The 23,090-nt window shown below is 39.7% G+C and overlaps 1 protein-coding gene across 6 annotated transcripts in view; it reads left to right on the top strand.

The window, feature by feature from the left end:
- ATP10B (ATPase phospholipid transporting 10B (putative)) overlaps nt 1-23,090 on the top strand; it is a 360,087-nt gene that overhangs the window by 261,257 nt on the left and 75,740 nt on the right. For all 6 annotated transcript variants that reach the window (XM_016954150.4, XM_001137552.8, XM_054685268.2 and 3 more), the window contains 3 exons: nt 12,601-12,686; nt 17,621-17,727; nt 21,277-21,408. In XM_016954150.4, coding sequence (XP_016809639.1) covers nt 12,601-12,686; nt 17,621-17,727; nt 21,277-21,408 — 325 coding nt within the window. The remainder of the gene's footprint in view (nt 1-12,600; nt 12,687-17,620; nt 17,728-21,276; nt 21,409-23,090) is intronic.

Below are 23,090 nucleotides of genomic sequence, written 5' to 3'. Positions count from 1 at the left end.
AAGCAGATCTTCAATATTTCATTTCACTGTAAATATTTTACTATCTCTGAAGGATAGGATTTTTAAAATATATGATTATATTATCATACCTAAAAATTAGCAACAATTCTTTGATATCAGCTTTCAAATCAGTTTTCAATATTTTCCATTTGTTTGAATCAGCATCCAAATAAGAACAAGTATTGAGATAATTTCTTTAATCTCTTTTATTCTGTAAGTGCCCCATTTAGCTCTCTTTTTAATGCATAGTTTTTGTTGCTTAATAAACCAGGTTGTTTGTCCTGTATGATTTCTCTTGTTGTTGTAGTTGTTGTTGTTTTGTTTTGTGTTTTTTTTTTTGAGACGGAGTTTCACTCTTGTTGCCCAGGCTGGAGTGCAATGGCGCGATCTCAGCTCACCACAATTTCTGCCTCCTAGGTTCAAGCGATTCTCCTGCCTCAGCCTCCAGAGTAGCTGGGATTACAGGCATGTGCCACCATGCCCAGCTAATTTTGTATTTTTAGTAGAGATGAGGTTTCTCCATGTTGGTCAGGCTGGTCTTAAACTCCCAACCTCAGTTGATCCGCCCACCTTGGCCTCCCAAAGTGTTGGGATTACAGGCATGAGCCACTGCGCCCGGCCTCTGTACGATTTCTTATAGTCTGTGCATTGTCTTCCTGTGGAACCATTTAACATGTTTTTCTGACCACTATATTTTTACAACATGGTAGTAGGATCTAGTGCCTAAGTCGGACTGGGGTTAGATTTGGCATTTGTGCATGTGCATGTCAATGTTATGTCATAGGAACTGCAGTGTGCTACCATCTCAAGGCACAAACATCTATCTTTTTTCACTGTTAATAGTCATTGATGATGGTTGTTTAGATCCATGACTTCAATGGAATTTGAAAAACTAGTGATATTCTAATTGGTTTCTAAGGAAAAATTTCCCTTCGTGAAGTATTGGGTCACTCCTAAGTGTCCTCTGTAGAGAAAACGGATGTTTTTGAGTCTTTCCTCTCATTTACATTTTCAAAATAATGAGTTGGTTGCCTAGGATCCTCCAAAGGTGTTCAGTGGGTTTTTCTTTTTTAGCATCAATATGAACTCATGGTTTTAAAAATATCTGACATATGTCAAATCAATGCATTTATTGTCTTTCATTATTGCCCCATCTCTAGCCAGTGGGAGCTTCTTAAAAATGAGAAGTGGCTCCTGAGTCCTTTTCACATAATGTTAGTGGTCTTTGGTAGGTCTGGTTCCTTTTAATAGAAACCACAATAAATACATGCTAGAGGAGTTTATTACTATTGGGTTGATTATTATTTCTATGCCATTTAAATCAACAGAACTAGGACACTTTTAAGATTAAATACATCTGGATTCATGCTGACCCTTCAAATTCAAGAACAGAGGTTTTTTAGTCCACCTCATCCATATTAAATACGTAATCTTTTTCTCACATCAGGCAAATTCCCTATCCACTGCATTACACCACCCCCTTTTGATATTTAACACTCACAGAAATTCTATGAGGTTGAAATTGTAGGAACTAGCAAAATATTAGAGATGAGAAAATAACTTCAGAGAGATCGAATTTGTCAAAGATTTTCCATGTAATATAGTGTTGAGTCCAAATTAGAACTCAGTTCTGACGTACCTGATTATTTATCCCATTGCGGGAAATATTCTTAACTTTCTTTAGATGTATTTTTATTTCTCAAATGAATATAATTTTCATATGTATGAAAATTCTAAAGCTCTATAAATGTTAGGTTTAATTATTTATAATAATAATAACTTGATGGTGATGGGGCAACCTTATGAAAAACTGTTACTTTTATTTTCTATAGACTTCTGGCCTCCTTGTGGTGATCTCCTCCAGTCTTCTACTTGCATGTGGGTACACACTCTCCTCACACACCCACACAACATCTCCTCTTCCCAATGTCTAGCATTATTTTCACATTTCTATTAAAAGGTCTTTTCCTTTAGAGCCTTACGAGGAAACTCTGCTAGGTTTGTGAAAGATGAAATTTTGTTTGTTTGTTTGTTTTTGTTTTTGTTTGAGACGGAGCCTTGCACTGTTGCCTGGGCTGGAGTGCAATGGTGCGATCTCAGCTCACTGCAACCTCTGCCTCCTGGGTTCAAAAGATTCTCCTGCCTCAGTCTCCCAGGTAGCTGGGATTACAGGTGCCCACTACCATACCCGGCTAATTTTTTGTATTTTTAGTAGAGACGGAGTTTCACTATGTTGGCCAGGCTGGTCTCAAACTCCTCACCTCGTGATTCACCCTCCTCGGCCTCCCAAACTGCTGGGATTACAGGCGTGAGCCACTGCGCCCGGCCTGAAAGGTGAAATATTAATGGATAATATCTTAAAGTTATGGATGATAGCCTAAGGTATTAATGAATTATATCTTAAAGTTTTCTCCTTCCCACCACCTCCAGTACCCAAGACAACGTATTTACATTTTAGTATTGGCCTTCACTGTCTTAACCAATTGTGGGTATTTAAGGTCAATGTGGGAAATATTTGATATCTCAAATGAAAACCATACCAATCTAATATGGTATATGGATTAGTTAAGACTCTTGGTTACATGTGACAGAACTGTAATTCAAAATAGTGTGGACAAAAAATTAAATTTATTAGAAAAATATGGGGTGGGTTGGACCTCAGGTTCATGTGGAATGAAGACTTCAGAATCCATCAGTATGATGTCCATCTCTTGTCTATGTTTCTTGCGATATGTTTGGTATGAATCTTTCAAACGAACTTCCTTCATGTGGAATGAAACGTGGTACCAGTAGTATTTGTGCTTTATAGCTTAACCCCCAAAGAGGGTCTAGCAACCTTCCCTGATGTCCAGATTGAAAAGCATCCTGGGGAAACGTACTGCCTGGCCTGGCTGGTATCATGTACCCATTCCTAGACAAATTAACTCTGGCCAGAAACAAAGGACTCTGTGATTGGCATCCTCCACTTGAACCTCATGTTTGAAATTGGTCTGTGGGGTGTGAGAGTTCTGAACAGCACAGCAATAAATATCCATTATATCTATGACTCATCAGAAATATATAAACCTAACTTATGTGTGACCACGGTCGTTCATCCTTAAGGAAGGGGGCTTAATACCCTCTGTCTCTCTCCTATAGTCCCTAGTGTTATTCCTCTTCCCAAAAAGCCCTTCCCTTCTGACCTCTCTCTGCCTAGGCAACACTCTGACCGGTGTCCCACAGGTAATCACTCCTTCCTCTGTGCTCCCATGGACTTTGCTCTTGCCACTCTCAACTATTATAGTCCGTTCAATAAATTCATTTACTCAACCACCATCTGATGAGGTCCTCCTGTTGCCAGACACTGTACTAGGATCTTTGTTTTGTGGTTTATCAGCAGAGGTGACACATTGTGATCATATCTCTCATGAACAACTTAATATAGTTTCTTGAACTGAAACTCATGCTTTCTTCTTTGTGAATTTTTTTGCCAAAACATGAGGTACAAAGTGTTGGATCTCATATCATCTTCTTGTGTTTCAGTTATCCACAGCAAGAAAGAATTTGTACAGAAAAGTTTGTCCGTGTAATACTCCCTTAAGGTGCCACTGGCCATCTGGTGGCACCTGCCCATATTTCAGGCATCAGACCACTCACACATTCATTCATCAAGTATTTATTAAAAGCCTTCTATGTGCCGGATGCTGTAGCATGCTCTGGGGACCCAGAAGTAAACGAGAGATACAGGGTGCGACTGCATGCCCTTGCAGGGAATTACACAGACAATTGTTAACAATTCTGCCAACAATTAGTTCCTTTTAGAAATGACAGAAGAAATCATCCTATTTCCAGTATTTGCTTGGCATGCCAAGCCCACACCCTGTATGTTTGGGAAATGCCATAACAAGATCTCAAGATTACTTTTAGTCAGCCCAACTGGGAAACAGAATATTTGTCCACTTGACAAAAGGGAACTGAAACTGTAAAAAGTCCTTAAGATAGTCTCCCTCAGAGCCCTCCAGCCCAATCTGCCTGCTTTTGTGGGAGAATCACTAGGGCAGGCGGGGACCTCTAGAGTGATTGAATATGCAAATGATTTCCTCATCCAGAGCCAGAGGAAAGTAACTGCCAGTCACTCTGTTGTGGGTTATCTTGAAAAGAACCTTCACCTACCAGGAAGCAGAAAGGTTATCAAATGCTGGTAACTGTCATTAGTTTTCAGATAGGATTCTCAGAAATCAGAGGGTTGCTTAATTTGTATACCAGGAAGAAAACCTCAATCACCTAGCTCAGCAGCTGGGGCGTGAAGAACATTTGCTTTCACCATTTAGACAACTGATAACTTAAAATGAAAAAAAAAAACTTTAGTGTTCTTCCAAGGTTGCAGCATACCTCCTGTGTAGCTTCCTTGGTTGGCATGGTTTGCCTACCCTGTAACCCCTATTCTTTGGCACAGTCAGCTGAGCAGTCCACACAGGACGGTCAGTGCCGCCATTTTGCTATCCTTATCCCCAGGTTGTGGTGGCTCTCCTTGGTATTCCTTTAGCCTGGGAATCATGTAGAAACAGACACCAAGAGTTTCACAGAAGCATGGCAGTCACTAATCCAACTCGTCTTTTTGGTAAACATTCTTGACTGTTGGTAAAAACTAAATACATAAATGATTTCTATGTTTGAGGAAAGAGTTTTGTTGGTTTCCCTTTCTTCAATTGACAGAATCTTTCGTGAATGATATTTCCTAATGGACACGGAGGGATTTCAAAGTGGTCTAAGATGTTCTTCTAACCCTGTAAGAACTTTATGCCTATGGGTTCCATTTTAAAAAAAAAAGACCCTTTGTGACTATAAAAAAAAAGAGGTTGTCCTTTCAATGTCCATTATTTAAGAATATATATTAAAACCAAAAGCTACAGTGAATCTAGTGAAGTGGTAAATGAAATTTTAATTTATTAATCTCAATAATTCCTTTGGAAATCTGAAAGATAGTGGTACATGCATGTGTGAGACTTATTTTTACTCTGTCTACAGACAGCATTTGGGAGCATATAGGGGATTTGTAGACAAGATGCAGTAGCTTAATCTACCAATCAGGAACCACTGGCTTACAGAAACAGCTTGGTAGCAGGAATTACTTAACAGTCTCCTCCTTTCTTTTCCTCCCTTGAGTCATTCCACTCAAGTCAAAGCCCCACAGTGGGAGTGTTTAATGGGCAGGGCATCACGACTTAAATTCCCATCACAATTATAAACCAGAAAGGAAAGGCAGTTTCCCACAAGAAAGCCAGAAGTTTACAGAAAAAGGATGAAACGGAAGATGGGTAGCCAGAAAACAGCTATCCATTACAAACAATTTCAAAAGATCGTTCATATATTTATTTAATCATGCATATTGATTAATTCGATCATTAATTGTAAAGACTTAAAGGAAATAAGCCTAGAAAAGTAAAACTTGAGGCAAGCGCAAGGGAAATGGCCTATTCTAGCTAATGGAATATATTCCAGCCTGAGATGGCAGGCTTGCTGTACCTGGGACACAGGTGAGTGAGGAGGACCTCAACCCCGGGGAGTGGTTACGCCCTGGCAGCAGGCCCACTTTCCTTCGCTCTCAAAGATACCGCTATTGACACATCTGAGCCGGACTGGGAACTTTGAGTTGTCTTATGGCTGCAATCACTGATTTGTGTTAATCACCCCTTTCTTCCCTTGATTCTCACTTACTGTCCCACATGACTCCTCTATTATAGATAGTAAATAAAAGCTTGAATGCACGCATGAATGAACGGAAGACTAGACTGGCCCAAAGTGGGATCTAGGACAGTGACTACATTTTTTATTTGTTGAGCCAAAGAAGTCCCATAAAAGAAGGGGTCTTATTCCCATCAATCAAAGTTAAGACTGTACCTGGGGCTTTTTCTATGGCATGGGTCAGCCTTTACAGTGAGGTCTGCTTTGTATCTCCTCACCCATCACCTTTCAAAATATACACTTCTAATATCACCCTCTCCAGTACTAACCTTACCTCAACACATCTTTATGGTGTGCCTGCAAAAACAAGGTATTACAGGAGATGCCCCAGAGGAAGATGACAGTCTACCAGAGGATGCACAGATCTAGGCAGAGATGTTCAATGGAAACAGCAGCAGTGGTGGCAGCACATGAAAAGGAGCAATTCTGATTGGCGGGGGTGGAACCTTCTATGGGGATTAGAGTGAACTTCATAGAGGGAGTGGCCAAAAAAAAATAAAAATTTAAATGCTTAAAAATAAAAATTATCAAAAAAATGTCTTCTAGGCCAATTAATGCCTTAACTTTAACCCTTACTCTTTGTAGGTACTTTAAAATGCAAATGTGCTTGGAAGAGGTAACACATTGCATTGCTTATTCATTATAATTTTTGTATATTTTCTACTATAAATTAGAGAATGTATTCATTCATTAGATCCTTCAGAGGAACTGCGTAATGAACATAGAAAAGAAATAGGGCCAAGAGGAGAGCTTATAAATACTCATCTTTCCTCTGTGCATCCAAATAACACTGTGGTTAAGGAGCAGACTCTTAGGGAGTGAGCAATGCTAAGGTTAAAGCCGGTTGTCCGGCTTTGCTGTCTGGATGGCACTGGGAAAATCACAGATTTTCCCTAAGCCTCAATTCCTTTATCTGTGAAATCAGGATAATAATGGTACCTACTTGGTAGAATTATTGTCAGAATCAAAGAAGATGGCATGTATAAAATACTTAGTTGATTCTTAGTACACAACAAGCATTCAATAAGTGCTGCAGAATAATAATAACAGGAGAGGAGGAATAAGAGGTGATGATGATGATGATGACGACGACGACGACAATGACTTTGGAATCTGACGATGTGAATGGCAATCCTGACTCTGTTACTTACCAACCATGAGACACTTTAGTCTCCATCTGCACGTCTGTCCAAACTTCTTAAGGTTTTTGTGAGAACTTTATGACAGGTGTCTGGCACATAGTAAGTGCTCCAGATAGGTAGGTCTGACCTAAAGAGCTGCAGAGACACACACTCTTCTCTGGAAAGGATTGGTCTTTTCCTGTGTCTTAATGGCTCCCTAGGCCTTTTGCTGGAAAGCAAGACTTTCATCAAAAGGCAGTGCCTTAGATAAAAGGCTGGGTCAAGAAGAAGTGTCCAGTTAGGCGAGCTTCTTCCATAATCTAAGAAAAACTACAGGGTAGTGAGAGGACATTACACCATCTCACAAGGGAATCAGAAACTCCTGAACAAGGTTAAAATAAGAACCCTGGCCAGGCACGATGGCTTACACCTGTAATCCCAGCACTGTGGGAGGTTGAGGCGGGAGGCTCGCTTGAGCTCAGGAGTTTGAGACCAACCTAGGCAACAGAGTAAGACCCCCATCTCTATAACATATACATACACACACACACACGTATTTATATATGTATATACGTACATATAATATATATTTATATATGTATATACGTATACACAACATATTTATATGTATATACGTATACACAACATATATTTATATATGTATATACGTATACACAACATATATTTATATATGTATATACGTATACACAACATATATTTATATATGTATATACGTATACACAACATATATTTATATATGTATATACGTATACACAACATATATTTATATATGTATATACGTATACACAACATATATTTATATATGTATATACGTATACACAACATATATTTATATATGTATATACGTATACACAACATATATTTATATGTTGTATATACGTATATACAACATATCTTTATATATGTATATACGTATATACAACATATATTTATATATGTATATACGTATATATAACATATTTATGTATATACGTATATACATATATTTATATATGTATATACGTATATATAATATATTCATATATGTATATACATATATATACATATATAAATATATAATATATATACATATATATTTATATATGTATATATATACATATATATTATATGTATATATATACATATATAATACATGTATATATACATGTATTATACATATATATTTATATATGTATATATAATATATTATATATGTATATATGTATATATAATATATATTTATATGTATATATAATATATTTATATATGTATATATGTATATATAATATATTTAAATATGTATATACGTATATATAATATATATGTATATATGTATATATAATATATATGTATATATGTATATATAATATATATTTATGTATGTGTAATATATATGTATATATAATATTTATATATGTATATATAATAGATATGTACATATGTATATACAATATATATTTATATATGTACATATGTATATACAATATATATTTATATATGTACATATGTATATACAATATATATTTATATATGTACATATGTATATACAATATATATTTATATATGTACATATGTGTATACAATATATATTTATATATGTACATATGTGTATACAATATATATTTATATATGTACATATGTGTATACTATATATGTACATATGTATATACAATATATATGTACATATGTATATATAATATATATGTATATATGTATATATAATATGCATTTATATATGTATATATGTATATATAATATGTATTTATATATGTATATATGTATATATTATGTATTTATAATATATATTTATGTATACATAATATATACATGTATATGTTATATATACACGTGTATATATAATATATACATAATTATATACATAAATATAAATATATATAATATAAATATATATAATATATAAATATAAATATGTACATATATATTATATATACATGTATATATAATATATACATGTGTATATATTATACAATATATTATATATTTTATAATTATATATTATATATTATACATAATATATAATCTATATGTAATATAGATTATATATAATAATATAATATATAGTATATTATATAATATATTATATATTTTTATATATATTTATATTTATGTATATAATATATACATGTATAGTATATAAATATACATGTATATATTATATATAAATTATATATGTATATATTATATATACATATGTATGTATATATGTATATATAATATATACATATATAATTTTATTTTATAAAATATAAAATTCATCAGGTCTGGTGGTGCACGCCTGTAGTCCCAGCTACTCAGGAGGCTGAGGTGGGAAGATTGTTTGAACCCGGGAAGTCAAGGCTACAGTGAGCTGTGATCGCACCACTGCACTCCAGCCTGGGTGACAGAGTGAGACCCTGTCTCGAATAAATAAATAAATAAATAAATAAATAAATAAATAAATAAATAAATAAATAAGAACCCTGACAGGTTTGTAAGGCTCAGCAGTTCTCTGTGTCTTGAGCTGGCCCAGCAGCTGCCCTGGAGGGAAATACAGCAAATTCTTAAAAGCACGCAGGGCCTCAGTGGTTGTCTTTGCAGCCAGCAGGACCCATATGCCCCTCTCCACAGCCCCTCTTCCTCCAACTGAAGAAGAGAGCCCAGGGGACAAGTAGCTAGAAAGAGCAAGGTCACCTTTTCATGAAAAGAGGAAGACAGGGACAAAAGTCCTGTGCTCAGCAGGAAAGGAGAACACAGCAGGAGGAAGGGACATTTCAGGAGGGAGGTGGCTAGGAAGCCCCAACAGAGGAACAAGAGTCAAACTTCACCATTGCTGGGGCCCGGCAGGTGTGATTAAACAGGCAGCAGGGACTCCGAGGCATTACAGAAGGATCATTAGTGCTCAGACCCCACTGCCAGTCATATCTGAAATGAGTTTGGATTTAGAGACCCAGCACTGAGCTGAGTGGTGTGGATCAGGAGTGAAGCACATGACTTAATCAGGGGCATGAAAGCAGCTGACAAATTACAGCATAATTTGTCATCATCTTGGAGCTCAGCAAGTGTTTGTCCCTGAAAGAATCAATACCTGGAGGGAAAAGGGCCATATTTTTAGAAACTCCTGGATGGGTAATTTATTTCAAGTGAGTAGAGAGTTTATTTATGTTGGCACCCCCTCAAATCCAATGGACAGTATATTTACACGAAGCCAGAAAATGCTATCATTTCTTTTAATCAATTTACCCCTTTGAACAGCTGTACCTTGAAGCTTTCAGTGATAAACTCACGCCCTTTGCTAAAAGCTCTACCCAGGAAACCATCTCCAATCCCACCTTTACCACTGCTGCCTTCTGTTTGGGTGGAATGTTACATGTTTCAACACTTTTCCACATAGATTCTGTTTTCTGAGGCACAATTAAGATGGGCAGGGCAGGTGATGTTAGCCCCATTCTACAGATGAAGAAACGAAGGCTCATGAGTTGAACATAGGATTAGTCAATGTAGAGGAGAGTCAGAAAGCAAGATCTCCCCACCTCAAGTTGTGTTTCATCCCCATTGGACTAAAAGAGTTTGTACAATAGAAATGGCTTTAAAAAAAATACTTAGCTACAAGACTGTTCACCAGGAAGCAATGTGCTGTGTAAGTAAGGAGTAGAGGGTCTGCAGTTGAACTTGAATTAAAATCCCAGCCCATGAGATTTAAATAGGTTTGACCATGGGGAGCCTTCTTTAGCTTTCAGTCACAGATTTCCCATCTCTAAAGAAAGGCAGATTAAAGTTCCTACTTCATAGAATGATGGTAAGCTTGAAAATAAATAATAAAGTTCTTATTACAGTGTCTGGCAGAAATAAGGGTCCAGTAAATGCTATTTATGTTGCTCTGTTAGCTACTATTTTCACAGCATTTTTATAACAGCAAAACAAATTGAAACACTATACCTATTAAATGGTGAAATGATTAAAGGAAATATGGTCAATTTTGTTCCTGGACCAAACTGAGGGTTGGGCTGCTATTTCTCGTGGCCCAATAACAAGATGCAGATGAACTGGGGAGGAAGAGAGTTTTTATTTCTCTAACCAGTTACAGGGAGAAGGCCTGGAAGTTATTGCCAGACCAACTCAAAGTTACAAAGTTTTCCAGAGTTTATATACCTTCTAAGCTATATGCCTACGTGTAAGTGTGCATTCATCTGAAGACATAAGTGATTAACTTCTTTTAATCTATAACTAAGGTCTGGGTCCTGAAGACCTACTTCTGGAGCCTCAGTAAGTTTAATTAATCTAAATGAGTCTAGGTGCTGAGGTGATTACTTTATCTTGTCTCCTGACAAATCATAAGGATTTGGGGAGTTCCTTTAGACACCATTAAACTTGCTTGTGGAGGCCTGGGGAGTTTCTTCAGACCCCCAATTAAACTTGTTTCATCCTGAAAAGGGTCCTGATAAGAATTCCTTCATTATCCTCTCATGCTTCAAGTCCCAGGAAAAGCCTAGGCAACCTTGGTGGGATCTTTGTTACATTCCAGCCATTGTATAAGGACACTGGCTCAATCAGCTTTTAATGTTTAATCTAGCTACTCAGTGCTGGGACAGTTGTAATGGAGGCCTGCGTTAGTGAGACCTGGCCTGCCCCATATTCATACAATAGGTTTTTGTGCAGATGTTAATAAAAATGTAGAAAAATTTAATAACATGTAAAAATGTTCAAGATCTATGAACACTAAGTCTCGTTGTTAAAATGTGTAAATACACATGTATATACCTACACAAATATATGTGGGTGTGGAGCTATATATATGTGTGTATATATACATATGTGTGTGTGTGTGTGTGTGTGTACATGTGTATATATATGTATGTATGTATATATGTATGTGTGTGTGTATATATATATATAAATTTTTTTTTTTTGAGACAGAGTCTTGCTCTGCCAGGCTGGAGTGCAGTGGCGCGATCTCGGCTCACTGCAACCTCCACCTCCCAGGTTCAAGTGATTTTCGTGCCTCAGCCTCCCGAGTAGCTGAGATTAGAGGCACACACCACCATGCCTGGCTAATTTTTGTATTTTTAGTAGAGACGGGGTTTCACCAGGCTGGTCTCGAACTCCTGACCTCAGGTGATCTGCCTGCCTCAGCCTCCCAAAGTGCTGGGATTACAGGTGTGAGCCACCATGCCCGGCTAATGGATATATATATTTAAAACCCTGGAAATATTACATGCGCAAGCATTTTAGCTGTGGATATCTCTATGTGGTGTGATTTATAATGCCGCCTTTTTAATTATCTATTTCTGTGGTATCCAATGTGATAACCACTAGCCACATGTAGCTATTTAAGCTTAATTAACATCAAATTAAATTTTTTAAGAAAACAATTCCTTAGTCAAACTACCACACTTCAAATGCTCAATAGCCACATGTGATTAGTGGCTTCCATACTGCACAATGCAGACTCAGAACATTCCATCATTGCAGTAAGTTCTATTAGATCTGGGCTAGAGCCCCAGACCCAGGCAGGTCAGAGAAGTGCAATCAGGGTAATCACCTCCCTCTGCCCTGCATCAAACTTTTCATTGGCATTTGCTTTCTCTTCCTTAATGAGGACTTAACTTTTTTTTCTGACACATTATAACTATCAAAGTGTGACAAAGCAGGGATTACCTTATTTGCAATGGTTCTAACAGTGATTAGCTCTCCCAATGATCCTATTAAAACTAGATCCCTCTGAATTAATAAACTCACAGAGTCCTCTCTCTCACAGGAGGTACAGTTCGAACCAGAGCTTTTCCACAATACCATCGTGTGTGAGAAACCCAACAACCACCTCAACAAATTTAAGGGTTATATGTAAGTATCTCATGTCCCATGCTGCTAGTAAATATCTCCGCTGCAGCTAGAAAATACGTTGTCTAGAAATGACCAAACAAATAAGCATCTTCATCCTGAGGAATTTTATTTGTGTGTGTGTGAGATAAAGAGGGACTAGAGAAATTTAAATTGGGAAACTTTTTCTATTCTTTTTTTTTTTTTTTTTTGCTGAGTGATAGTTATTTATGTTGCAGGGTTACATTCACCAATGTTGTTTAAAAAAAAAAAACCTTAGTAAAATAGCATCAAAATCAAGATTGTGCTCTGATTCAGGAAGGTGAATATGATTTAATTAAGATCAATTTTTTAAGTGCCTATATTGCATTGTAGGTAAGAACAGGGACTTTGGAATTGGACAGATCTGGGTTTGAATCGGGGTTCTGCAAATTACAAGCTGTATGACCTTGGGTAAATTAATTCACCTCTCTGAGCCTGTTTCCACATCCATAAAATAAAATTATAATATCTATATCAAAGGGTTTTTCTTTTCTGAGATTGTCAGCATACACAAAGCCCTTAGCACAGCAACTGGCAGAGAGGAAATATTCAATTAACAGTGGCTCCTGCTATTAGGATAATTGTTATTCTTATTCCTCAACTTTGGTTCAGCCTAAGAATTTCACTGCAATTCTGCTCCCTTATCAGACCACTAGTCTTCTCACAAAATAAGAGCCATAGTAACAGATGTGAGTAAATGCCCTTATACGATGCTTTTCTACAGGGGTGTCCAAACTTCTGGCTTCCCTGGGCCACATTGGAAGAATTGTCTTGGGCCACACATAAAATACACTAACCCTAACAATAGCTGATGAGCTAAGTAGTAATAATAATAATAACCTCATAATGTTTTAAGAAAGTTTACGAATTTGTGTTGGGCCATGTTCAAAGCCACCCTGGGCCACATGTGGGCCATGGGTTGGACAAGCTTGCTTTAACAGTTTTCAGAGGACTTCTAGAGAACATTATCATACGTAATCTTCACAACAACCCCAGAAAGCGAATATTGTGATGTGGATTATGATGATCTGAGACTTTATAGATGCAAAGATTCTCCCTAACTCACAGCAGGTACAAGACAAAGCCAGGACTTATATGGGGGTCTTTTGACTCCAAACCCAGTGTGCTTTCCATAGCCGTACATTGCAGAGCTCAGCCATGTTACACCAATTTCTCCACCAATAGGGCCTGCAGCTCCCTGAAATGCAGTTGTCTTTGCTTTCTTCCACCCACATGTCCTCAGGCCATGAGGGATATAATGAGGAGAAATAGAAAGGAGAAACAATAAGAACAATACCAGAGAAACCATAGCTTTTATAGGCAAATTACTTTTAAAATACACAGAGAAAGCAGAAGGAGACAAGCAGAGAAGGGCCTGAGGTCCTGGGGAAAAGGCCTTTGCTGCAAAGGAGGTAAAGCCTGTCACCTGCTCTGAAGAGAAGGGCGCCCCTTGTGCCTTAGGTTTGCGAACTTGATTCATCCCAAATCCCTCACGCCTTGAGTCACTCTCCATATCCTCTTAGAGAACAGCCTCATTGTTAGATTTCTGTTTAGGACCCTTTCTCCCCAGAACAGCTCAGGCTAACAGCCAGCCTTTCTCAGCTTTCAACCTGGGCTCCAGCCTGCCCCTCTCAGACAGATTTCAGGACAGAACTCTCCCAGCTTCACTCAACTCCCAGCACCAACTCTTCCTAGTTGCTGCTCTGGGAGACCTGTCCTTCCTCCACATGACTGGGCCTCATGGATGAGTCCTAAAAGTCCAGCTGGACAGCGGAGTAGCTAACCCATGGAATGAAGGAGAATTCCTTGCTGTGCTCCTACATCCTTGCTGTACTCAGCAAGAACACCCTCAGGCCTGGCATCCACAGATGGTCTCCACCTTCTTCCTGAGCAGACCCACTGGTCTGATGCCTCTGGGTTTCCCAGAAGCTTCTGTGGGTCCCGTTAATTTAGAAGCTCCCTGAGGCTGCACAGGCTGGCTAGAAGATCAACAGCTTTCAATGATCTGTTTGAAAGTTAGGGTGTCCGATTTGAAAATGCGACTTTTGAATGAAAGAATCTCTACAGAGCAGTGGTTCTCAACCAGGGACAATCACCACCAACAACAAAACCACCCCTCCAACCAGGAGACATTTGACAATGTCTAGAATCATTTTTCTTGCCACAACTGGGGAGGGGTGCTGTTGGCATCCACTGGGTAGGGGCCAGGGATGCTACAATGCACAGGACAGCCCCCCACCCCAGCAGAGAATTGTGTAGTCCAAAATGTTCATAACACCGAGGTTGAGAAATGCTGGCCTATAAAAAGTATAATAGACCATCCTTGTAAACCAAGAGCGCTAAATAGACAACAGCTATAAGATAGCAAATCCTTTTCTACCATTCTTTGAAAAGGAACATTACAACCGAGAGAAGGAGAAGCCTCTCTCATATGCTATCACTTCAGAACATCCTAAAATTATTCTTGAAACCACAAGCTACTGACAGTGAGACAAGCAAGGTTCATTAGCCCAGTGTTAAATCCACAGCCAGGCTCCTCCTTAATAAACAGAAGGAGCAATGGTGGTTCCTGAACCTCAGACATTCTTAGACCACCTTTATGATTTTTATCATATTCAGTAAAATCTATTTTATCTACCAGATTTTTAATTACCTTACTTTTTCCCAAATTTATTTGAAAAGGAAAATTTATATCACTGGGCCCTATGGGAAACCAGGATCACTTGCTATACTTAAGAGGTAAAAATTAATACAATGAAATCAAAACAGTTATATTCTAACTATTATTTGCCATAGCATCCTTTGCTTTAAAAAGTAGGATAGACAAACATTAGAATAGGGTCAAGAATATACTAGCAAGAAATGAAACATCCTCCTTGGCATATTCAGCAGAAGTGAAAATAGAAATGACTCTGATTTAGTGTGGGTGAGTGGGGTAGTACTTTAGGTACCCTAAGGTAGTGAAAATCTCAGTAGGGTGGGTGTCTGTGACCTAGATTCCCTGGTCTTAGGATGTCTCATGTCCTAGTTGTATAGCCTTGGAAAAATCTCAGCCACTCTGAGCTTGTACTTTTTCATAAATAAAAATAATCATCCTACTAACTTCCCAGACCACAAAGAGTCAAACAAAATCATGTAAGTAAATGTAGTTTATAAACACAGTGAGGAATCATTAGCATTAAAAGGCATATTGAGTGGCAGTATAGCACTCTGGGGCCAGACTAGTTTTGAATCCTCATTCTGCCACTTCCTGGCTTTATGAACTTGCCTCAGTTTCCCTATCTGTAAAGTGGGTATGATAATAAGCCCTGTCTTATAAGGTTGTCATGAGGCTTGAGTGAAAAAGGCTTATAACTGGACTTAGCGATAAGAAGTATTGAAGAGCTACAAGTTTAAAAAAGAGCTCTAAGAGTTCGGATTATTATTTTTTTGTTCTCCCCAATAGGTTTGGAAAGTTATATTTAAGCTTGCTGAAAATCTCAAAGGAACGGCATCAGGATAGAGTAAAGGCCAGACCCCAGGTCATAACTAGAGTTGATTGGACTCAGAAGTTTCTGGTGTGAGGTGGAAAACTGCAATGCTCCCTGGACTAGAAGAAAGAAGAAACTATCTCTACTTTTAGGATCTGCCTCCCAATAATTTGGGCAAAGGGCCACTCCTGTGAGGTCTATTTTATGAGCTGTTGAGCAGGTGAAAGCTGGTACAGGAAAGAGGCCGAGTGAGTGATGTGGCTTGGAACGAGAGGAACCCATGACCTGCCCTTCCTTACTTTACCATTCTTACCTGTCCCCTGTCCCCTGTATGAAAAGCAAGACTACCTGGAGGCTCCCCTTGGAAGTTCACCTTCTGCAGTTCAGGTCCCCAGAAGCTGAATGACAATGAGCATGTGAACACTGCCAGTCCTTGTAAGGCCAGAAGCCAGTTCCCTTGCACTTTTGTTCGCTTGTTTGTTTTTTAAAGTGACAGGAAGTTTATTAAGAAAGGGATAAAAGAAGGGTTACTCCATAGCAGAGCAGCCCCTTGCCCTTTTTTTTTTTTTTTTTTAAGGTGGAGTCTTGCCCCGTAGCCCAGGCTGGAGTGCAAAGGAGCAATCTTGGCTCACGGCAACCTCCACCTCCCAGGTTCAAGCGATTCTCCTGCCTCAGCCTCCCAAGTAGCTGGGATTACAGGCACCTGCCACCATGCCTGACTAATTTTTTGTATTTTTAGTAGAGACGGGGTTTCACCATGTTGGCCAGGCTGGTCTCGAACTCCTGACTTCATGATCCACCTGCCTTGGCCTCCCAAAGTGCTGAGATTACAGGCTTGAGCCACTGCACCCGGCCCTACTGGTTGCCCATTTTTATGGGTGTTTCTTGATTATATGCTAAACAAAGGGTGGATTATTCATGAGTTTCCTGGGACAGGCATGGATAATTCCCAGAGCTGAGGGTTTCTCCCCTTTTTAAACCATATAGGGTAACTTCCTGACTTTGCCGTGGCATCTGTAAACTGTCATGGCTCTGGTGGGAGTGTAGCAGTGAGGACAACCAGAGGTCACTCTCATCACCATCTTGGTTTTGGTGGGTTTTGGCTGACTTCTTTGCTGCAACCTGCATAAAAACATTTTGAATATGAGAATTGAAGCCAAGGCTTTTTCACCAGAGTTCTGCCTTTTATGTTGGTAAATGGGACAGTTTTCTCAGGGTGGACAATTCCCTTCTAATGGTCTAGCTCCCACCCAGGCCTCCTAGGAGCAAAAAAGAGATCTGCCCTTGAACATGAAGGAGATTAGATTCTGAGCTACCATCACTCTTCTGAAAAAACAGGGAGGAGAGGGATCATGTTCACTCACCACTTCTAGTTCTGTGACACTACCCAGTGACAGCAAGGAAAGGCCACCAAACCACCCCCTGTCTTTTATTCATCATCCCCAGGGAGCATCCTGACCAGACCAGGACTGGCTTTGGCTGTGAGAGTCTTCTGCTTCGAGGCTGCACCATCAGAAACACCGAGATGGCTGTTGGCATTGTCATCTATGCAGGTCATTGTCTCTGGGTAGTTTTTTTTGTCTGAATTTTCCTTTATCCTTCCCCCTCCAAATCCATCTTCAGTCAATGGGAACCAACAACTGTTCACAGTAACTTCCCATTTACTCATGTAACTTCCCATTTCTCAACTAAGCAAACGGAGGCTGGGAATCACAGCAGTTCACTCACTCTACAGGAGACATAATGAGATTCCGAGTTAATATCACCCATCTGCACAAGACAAGGAAAGGGATTCACACTCAATCATCCCGGTGATTTTGTGCTACTAACTAAAGCCAGAATGAAGTGTATCTTCTTAAGCCTGTGGAATAACCTCACCAAACTTAACAACTTCCCCTTTGGAGCCTCAATTTCCTCATTTGTACAGTGGGGAGAATATTTGTATCTGCCTCATAGAGTGTTTGTAAGGATCAAATTACTCAGCACATGAAAAGCATCCAGCACTGCCTATAGCAAAGAGAGGGCTCAGTGGGTTTTAGTTGTTTTTGCAGTTATGTTTTTACTATTACCTTTATTTATTTTATGGCTCCAGATATGGAGGCCTATCTCTCCTTCCCACTTTGATCCTGCTTTCCAATGAAAAAAGATAATAGCAGCGCTTCTCACAATGAAATCTGAAGTCTTGGAGGGCAATCTTGGAGCTGCTGTATCTCTAGTACTTAACACCAGTGCTCGTAGGTACGCAACGCACCTGTTGTTACATGAACACCTGAAGACTTCAGCCACAACAGAGGAAACATGGTCTCTCTGGAGCATCTACCTTTGCTGGAAAACTCCAGAATGTGTTTTCTTCTGAGTCTTCCACTCACTGGGACACTTTGGAATAGTTTGCTTATTGCTTTTTTGTTTGGTTTGGTCTCCATAGAACCCCACTTCTGATGGACATAGAAGAGCATTTAAATATCCATCTACCATAAGATTTACTCTTTGGGATTGTCAAAGAAAAACAGGTCTTTTAAAACATAATGTCACAATTTAGCTAGCTTTTCCTAATTTGGGAGAGGGGGATTATATTTGTCAGTTCAGATGACTTATTTCGAAGATCTTTAGCAATGGAGTTCAACACCATCTGGTAAACCTATTAAAAATGAACTCTCCAGCAATCTCCACTCTACCAAAAAAGAAAATGGTAATCATAATCACATAGATTTAGAGCTTTGCTTCTCTGCCTGAACAGAAATAAAGAAGAAACCTTGAGTAGGTGATGGGAGTGGTATATAAGGTGGCAGATATGGAGTGTTAACCATGGCTCCAGCTAGTCAGGCTGCCTATGGGTAAAATCCATTCATATTCTGTATGTTCCTGAACAAGATGGTTGAACTTTCAGTGCAAGAGGGACTAATAATTTCTACCTTGTAGCTTTATAAGGTTCGAATGAGATTATCTGTGAAAAGGGCCTAATATGACAGTTGGAATACATCAGGCCCGCAAAAATATGAGAAAGAAGATACCAGTTGTTTTTAGCATTATTATCTAGAGCTGGGGTTCTCACCTTTGGCACCATTGACATTTTGGCCCATATTATTCTTTGTGACGGGGGCTGTCCTGTAGGGTATTTAGCAGCATCTCTGGCCTCTACCCACAAGATGCATTAGCACCCCCCACCAAGTGAGATAACCCCAAATTTCTCAAGACGTTGCCAAATGTCCTCTGGGGAGTAAAATCACTCCTGGTTGAGAGCAATGGTCCAGAATTCTCATTTCACCCTTGACATTATCAATGGGTAAAACAGGGCCTCAGAGTCAAAGGCCCAAAAAGGCCAAGGTGAGATTTACAGAAGAAAGAGGTCCAATGTAGAGGTGTGTGCTCCTCACAGCAAACACTGAGTCCCAACTTACCAGAAACTAATTTAGTACTTTGTGTGTATTGATTTATTTTCCCACTTCATACACCACAATCATCTCCCATTTTTCAGATGAGGAATTGAAGTACAAAGAGGTTCACTCACCCAAAGTCACATGCCTCCTGAGTTGAACTCTCTGCAACCCAAGGTCAAGTATCCACAGAGCTGAGCTCTGACTCTAGAGCCCACACTCTTATCCACTGCCCCATACTTCCTCCCCTTGAACCCAGCTCTTTCCAAAAGAACAGAGGGGTCTCAGAAGGCAAGGATCAGGTGGGTGAAGGGGATAGTCCCAGGATCCCTGAATGGAGTGAGGCTGAGAGGCAGGCAGAAATTCTACAGGCCCAGGAGTACTGCTGGAACCCCTGCTCACAACTGCAGCAACTTGAGTCTAATTTTAAAAGCCTAGAGTTTTTTTGCTCCTACTGTTTTGTTGCTACTTTAAATCCACAAGGCAACCAGCTAAACAGCATAAAAGCCGTTTGCTTCTGGAGCTGATGTATTGGTTTTCTTCAATTTCGCACAGAAAATATGCAACTGATGTGTTTTTCATTTGACTGCTGAGGAGTATGGCACTGTAGTTAACATTCAGCAGCCCCAAAGGAGAGGCTCTGTCTAAAGACAAAGTCTCAGTTTGACTCTTAGCTCTTAGGTGTGTGACCTTGGGTCCCAGGGGTTGGTGAAAGGAGAGCTACACTGGCAATCTGAATCTTGGGTTCACAATGTGACTCTGACATTGACTTATTCTTTCACTTTGGGCAGATCCTTTTTACCCTCTAGCCCTCAGCTTCCCCTACTGGAGAAGAAGGTGACTGGGTGAGATTGGTAGTTTTCAAACTTTGTCATCCTTTCTTTAACCAAAATTGTATGCAAAACTTCAACATAGGAGTGGAGCTGCCCAGGGTTAGTGCTGGGGTGGGGACCTTTGGTCCCTGCTACTCTTGCTCAGGCAACACCAACAAATTAGGCATGACCAAAGAAACAAATAGGGAAACTGCTGGTCCCAGGCACTGTCCTACCACAGGGCTTTTGCATATACAGTTCCCCAGCCTAAAACTCTGCTGCCAACTCTGCTTTCCCTTCAGGCCTCCCTTCAATGTCATCTCCTTGGAGCAGCTTTCCCTGAGCAGGCTCTCCAACACCACCTCTTTTCCACCTTGGCCTTTTGTTTACTGTATATTATTTATTTCATAGGACTTATTAATAATGATAATTATCCCTTCTGTCTTCTTGTATATCTTCAATAGAATGTGAACCCTATGTCTTGCCATTGTATCCCACTGCTAGCCCATAACAGGTGGAACAGAACCTTTGTGCAAATTAGGAAAAGACAGCCCTTCTTTAAGACAGCTTACTATCATTTGCCAGAACTCTGTCCATAATAAACTTATAAATCTTTGGCAACTACAGAATGAGGGCTACGCTCTAAAGTTGTACAGGGCGTAGCCTGTGCATGGGAGCTCTCTCAGTGCCCACCATAGTGTCTGGCATGCATGAAGGGGATGCTCACTGAGTACCTGCTGGTAAATTATGTGAGGCCCCTACAGCTGTTCTCAGCAACCTTCTGAGGCGGGGCAAGTTCAGGTTAAAGAGTGAAGCCTCTCTTTTATCTTAAGCTCCTGTGAGAAGAGCTGAGGGAATGGTGTAAGACATAGGCAAACAGGAACTAAGGGACTGATTTCCTCATTTTCTCTCAAAGGCCATGAGACGAAAGCCATGCTGAACAACAGTGGCCCCCGGTACAAACGCAGCAAGATTGAGCGGCGCATGAACATAGACATCTTCTTCTGCATTGGGATCCTAATCCTCATGTGCCTTATTGGAGCTGTAGGTATGGGATGTTCTGGAAAGAACAAGGACACAGTAATCGATTTATTTGGGCAAGTTTCTTCGGCTTCCTCATTTATAAAGTAGGGCTAATAAAATGTAAAGCCTACCCTGCCTACTTTAACGGGATGCCAATGAAATGAAAATGCAAGAGAAAATCTCCTAAAAGTAGTATGTGCTCTTTAACTATTCAGAATACCATCTGATATTTATTTGGTCAAGAAATATTTACTGAACACAGGCACTCTCGTAGCATGGAATGAAAACAAGATGAATCAGACTGTATTTGTTTCCCATTGCTGCTGTAAAACATGAACACACAGTCATTTAGAACAACACAAATTTATTCTGTTACAGCTCTGGAGATCAGAAGTTCAAAATCAATTTCAGTAGGTTAAGGCAGGAGTCTCAAACCCCTGGACCAAGGACCAGTACCTCCTGTCAGATCAGTGGTGGCATTAGATTCTCACAGGAGTGCAAAACCTATTGTAAACTGCACATGCAAGGGATCTAGGTTGTGTGCTTCTTATGAGAATCAAATGCTTGATGATCTGTCGCTGTCTCCCATTATCCCTACATGGGACCATATAGTTGCAAAAAAATAAGCTCAGGGCTCCCACTGATTCCACTATGGTAAGTTGTATAATTATTTCATTATATATTACAATGCAATAATAGAAATAAAGTGCACTGTAAATATAATGCACTTGAATCATCCTGAAACCCCTGAAACCATCTCCCCCTCCCCACTGACTGTGGAAAAATTGTCTTCCACAAAACCAGCCACTGATACCAAAAATGTTGCAGACCACTGGGTTAAAGTCAGGGCATCGGCAGTTCTGGTTCCTCCTGGAGGCTCTGAAGGAAGGATCTATTCCTTGTCTTTTTCCATTTCTAGTGGCTGCCTATAGTCCTTAGTCTGTAGTTCCTTCCTCAGTCTTCAGAGTGCACCACCCCAATCTCTGCCTACATTTTCCTCTCCTCATCTGCAGCAGTAGCTCTCCCTGCCTTTTACAAGACACCTGTGATTACATCATTAGGCCCACCTTCATAATCCAGATACTCTTCCCATCTCAAGATCTATGACCTAATCCTATCTGCAAAGCCCTTTGGCCATATAAGATAGTGTATTCATAGGGCCCCAAGGATTAGGATATATCCTGGGGAGAGAGGGGGTATTATTCACCTTACCACAGATATTATGGGAGCAGCAATGAGGAAAGTCTTTCTTGAAGAGGTAGCTGCTAGAGCTGATTCTCAACTGGAGTAGACATTTGCCAGAGGAGGAGGATGGCAGAGCCAAGTGTAGGGGCTGGACGTGGCAGGCAGCTGTGAGCAGAAAGAGAGAGGCCACTCTTAGCCCCAGGAAAATCACAAAGCACAGAGGCAGGAAGGAAAATGGTTTTGTGCAGAGGAGCAGTTGGCTGTTGGATGTGGCAAGAGTAAGGCCAAGAATGGAGACCAAAGCTGAGCCAGTCTGTGGCCCGAGCTGAGTGAGGAGCACTGTGAGAGGTGGAGACAGGAGTGATCTGGAGCCCTTTAAGTTGATCCTCAGAGTGTAGATAAAGAGGGGCCAAGACTCCCCACTGTCTATGGCCTTATTCTAAAAATGATTCTCAGGATGCTAAAGGAGATCTCAGAAAGAACCATGGACAATCAAGAGAAAAACTCATGTCCTGAGTCCAG

The sequence above is a fragment of the Pan troglodytes genome, chromosome 4 (assembly GCF_028858775.2).
Source record: "Pan troglodytes isolate AG18354 chromosome 4, NHGRI_mPanTro3-v2.0_pri, whole genome shotgun sequence".
Taxonomy (NCBI): domain Eukaryota; kingdom Metazoa; phylum Chordata; class Mammalia; order Primates; family Hominidae; genus Pan; species Pan troglodytes.
The sequence above is the reverse complement of the archived record's forward strand: the minus strand, read 5'-3'. Positions and strand labels throughout refer to the sequence as shown.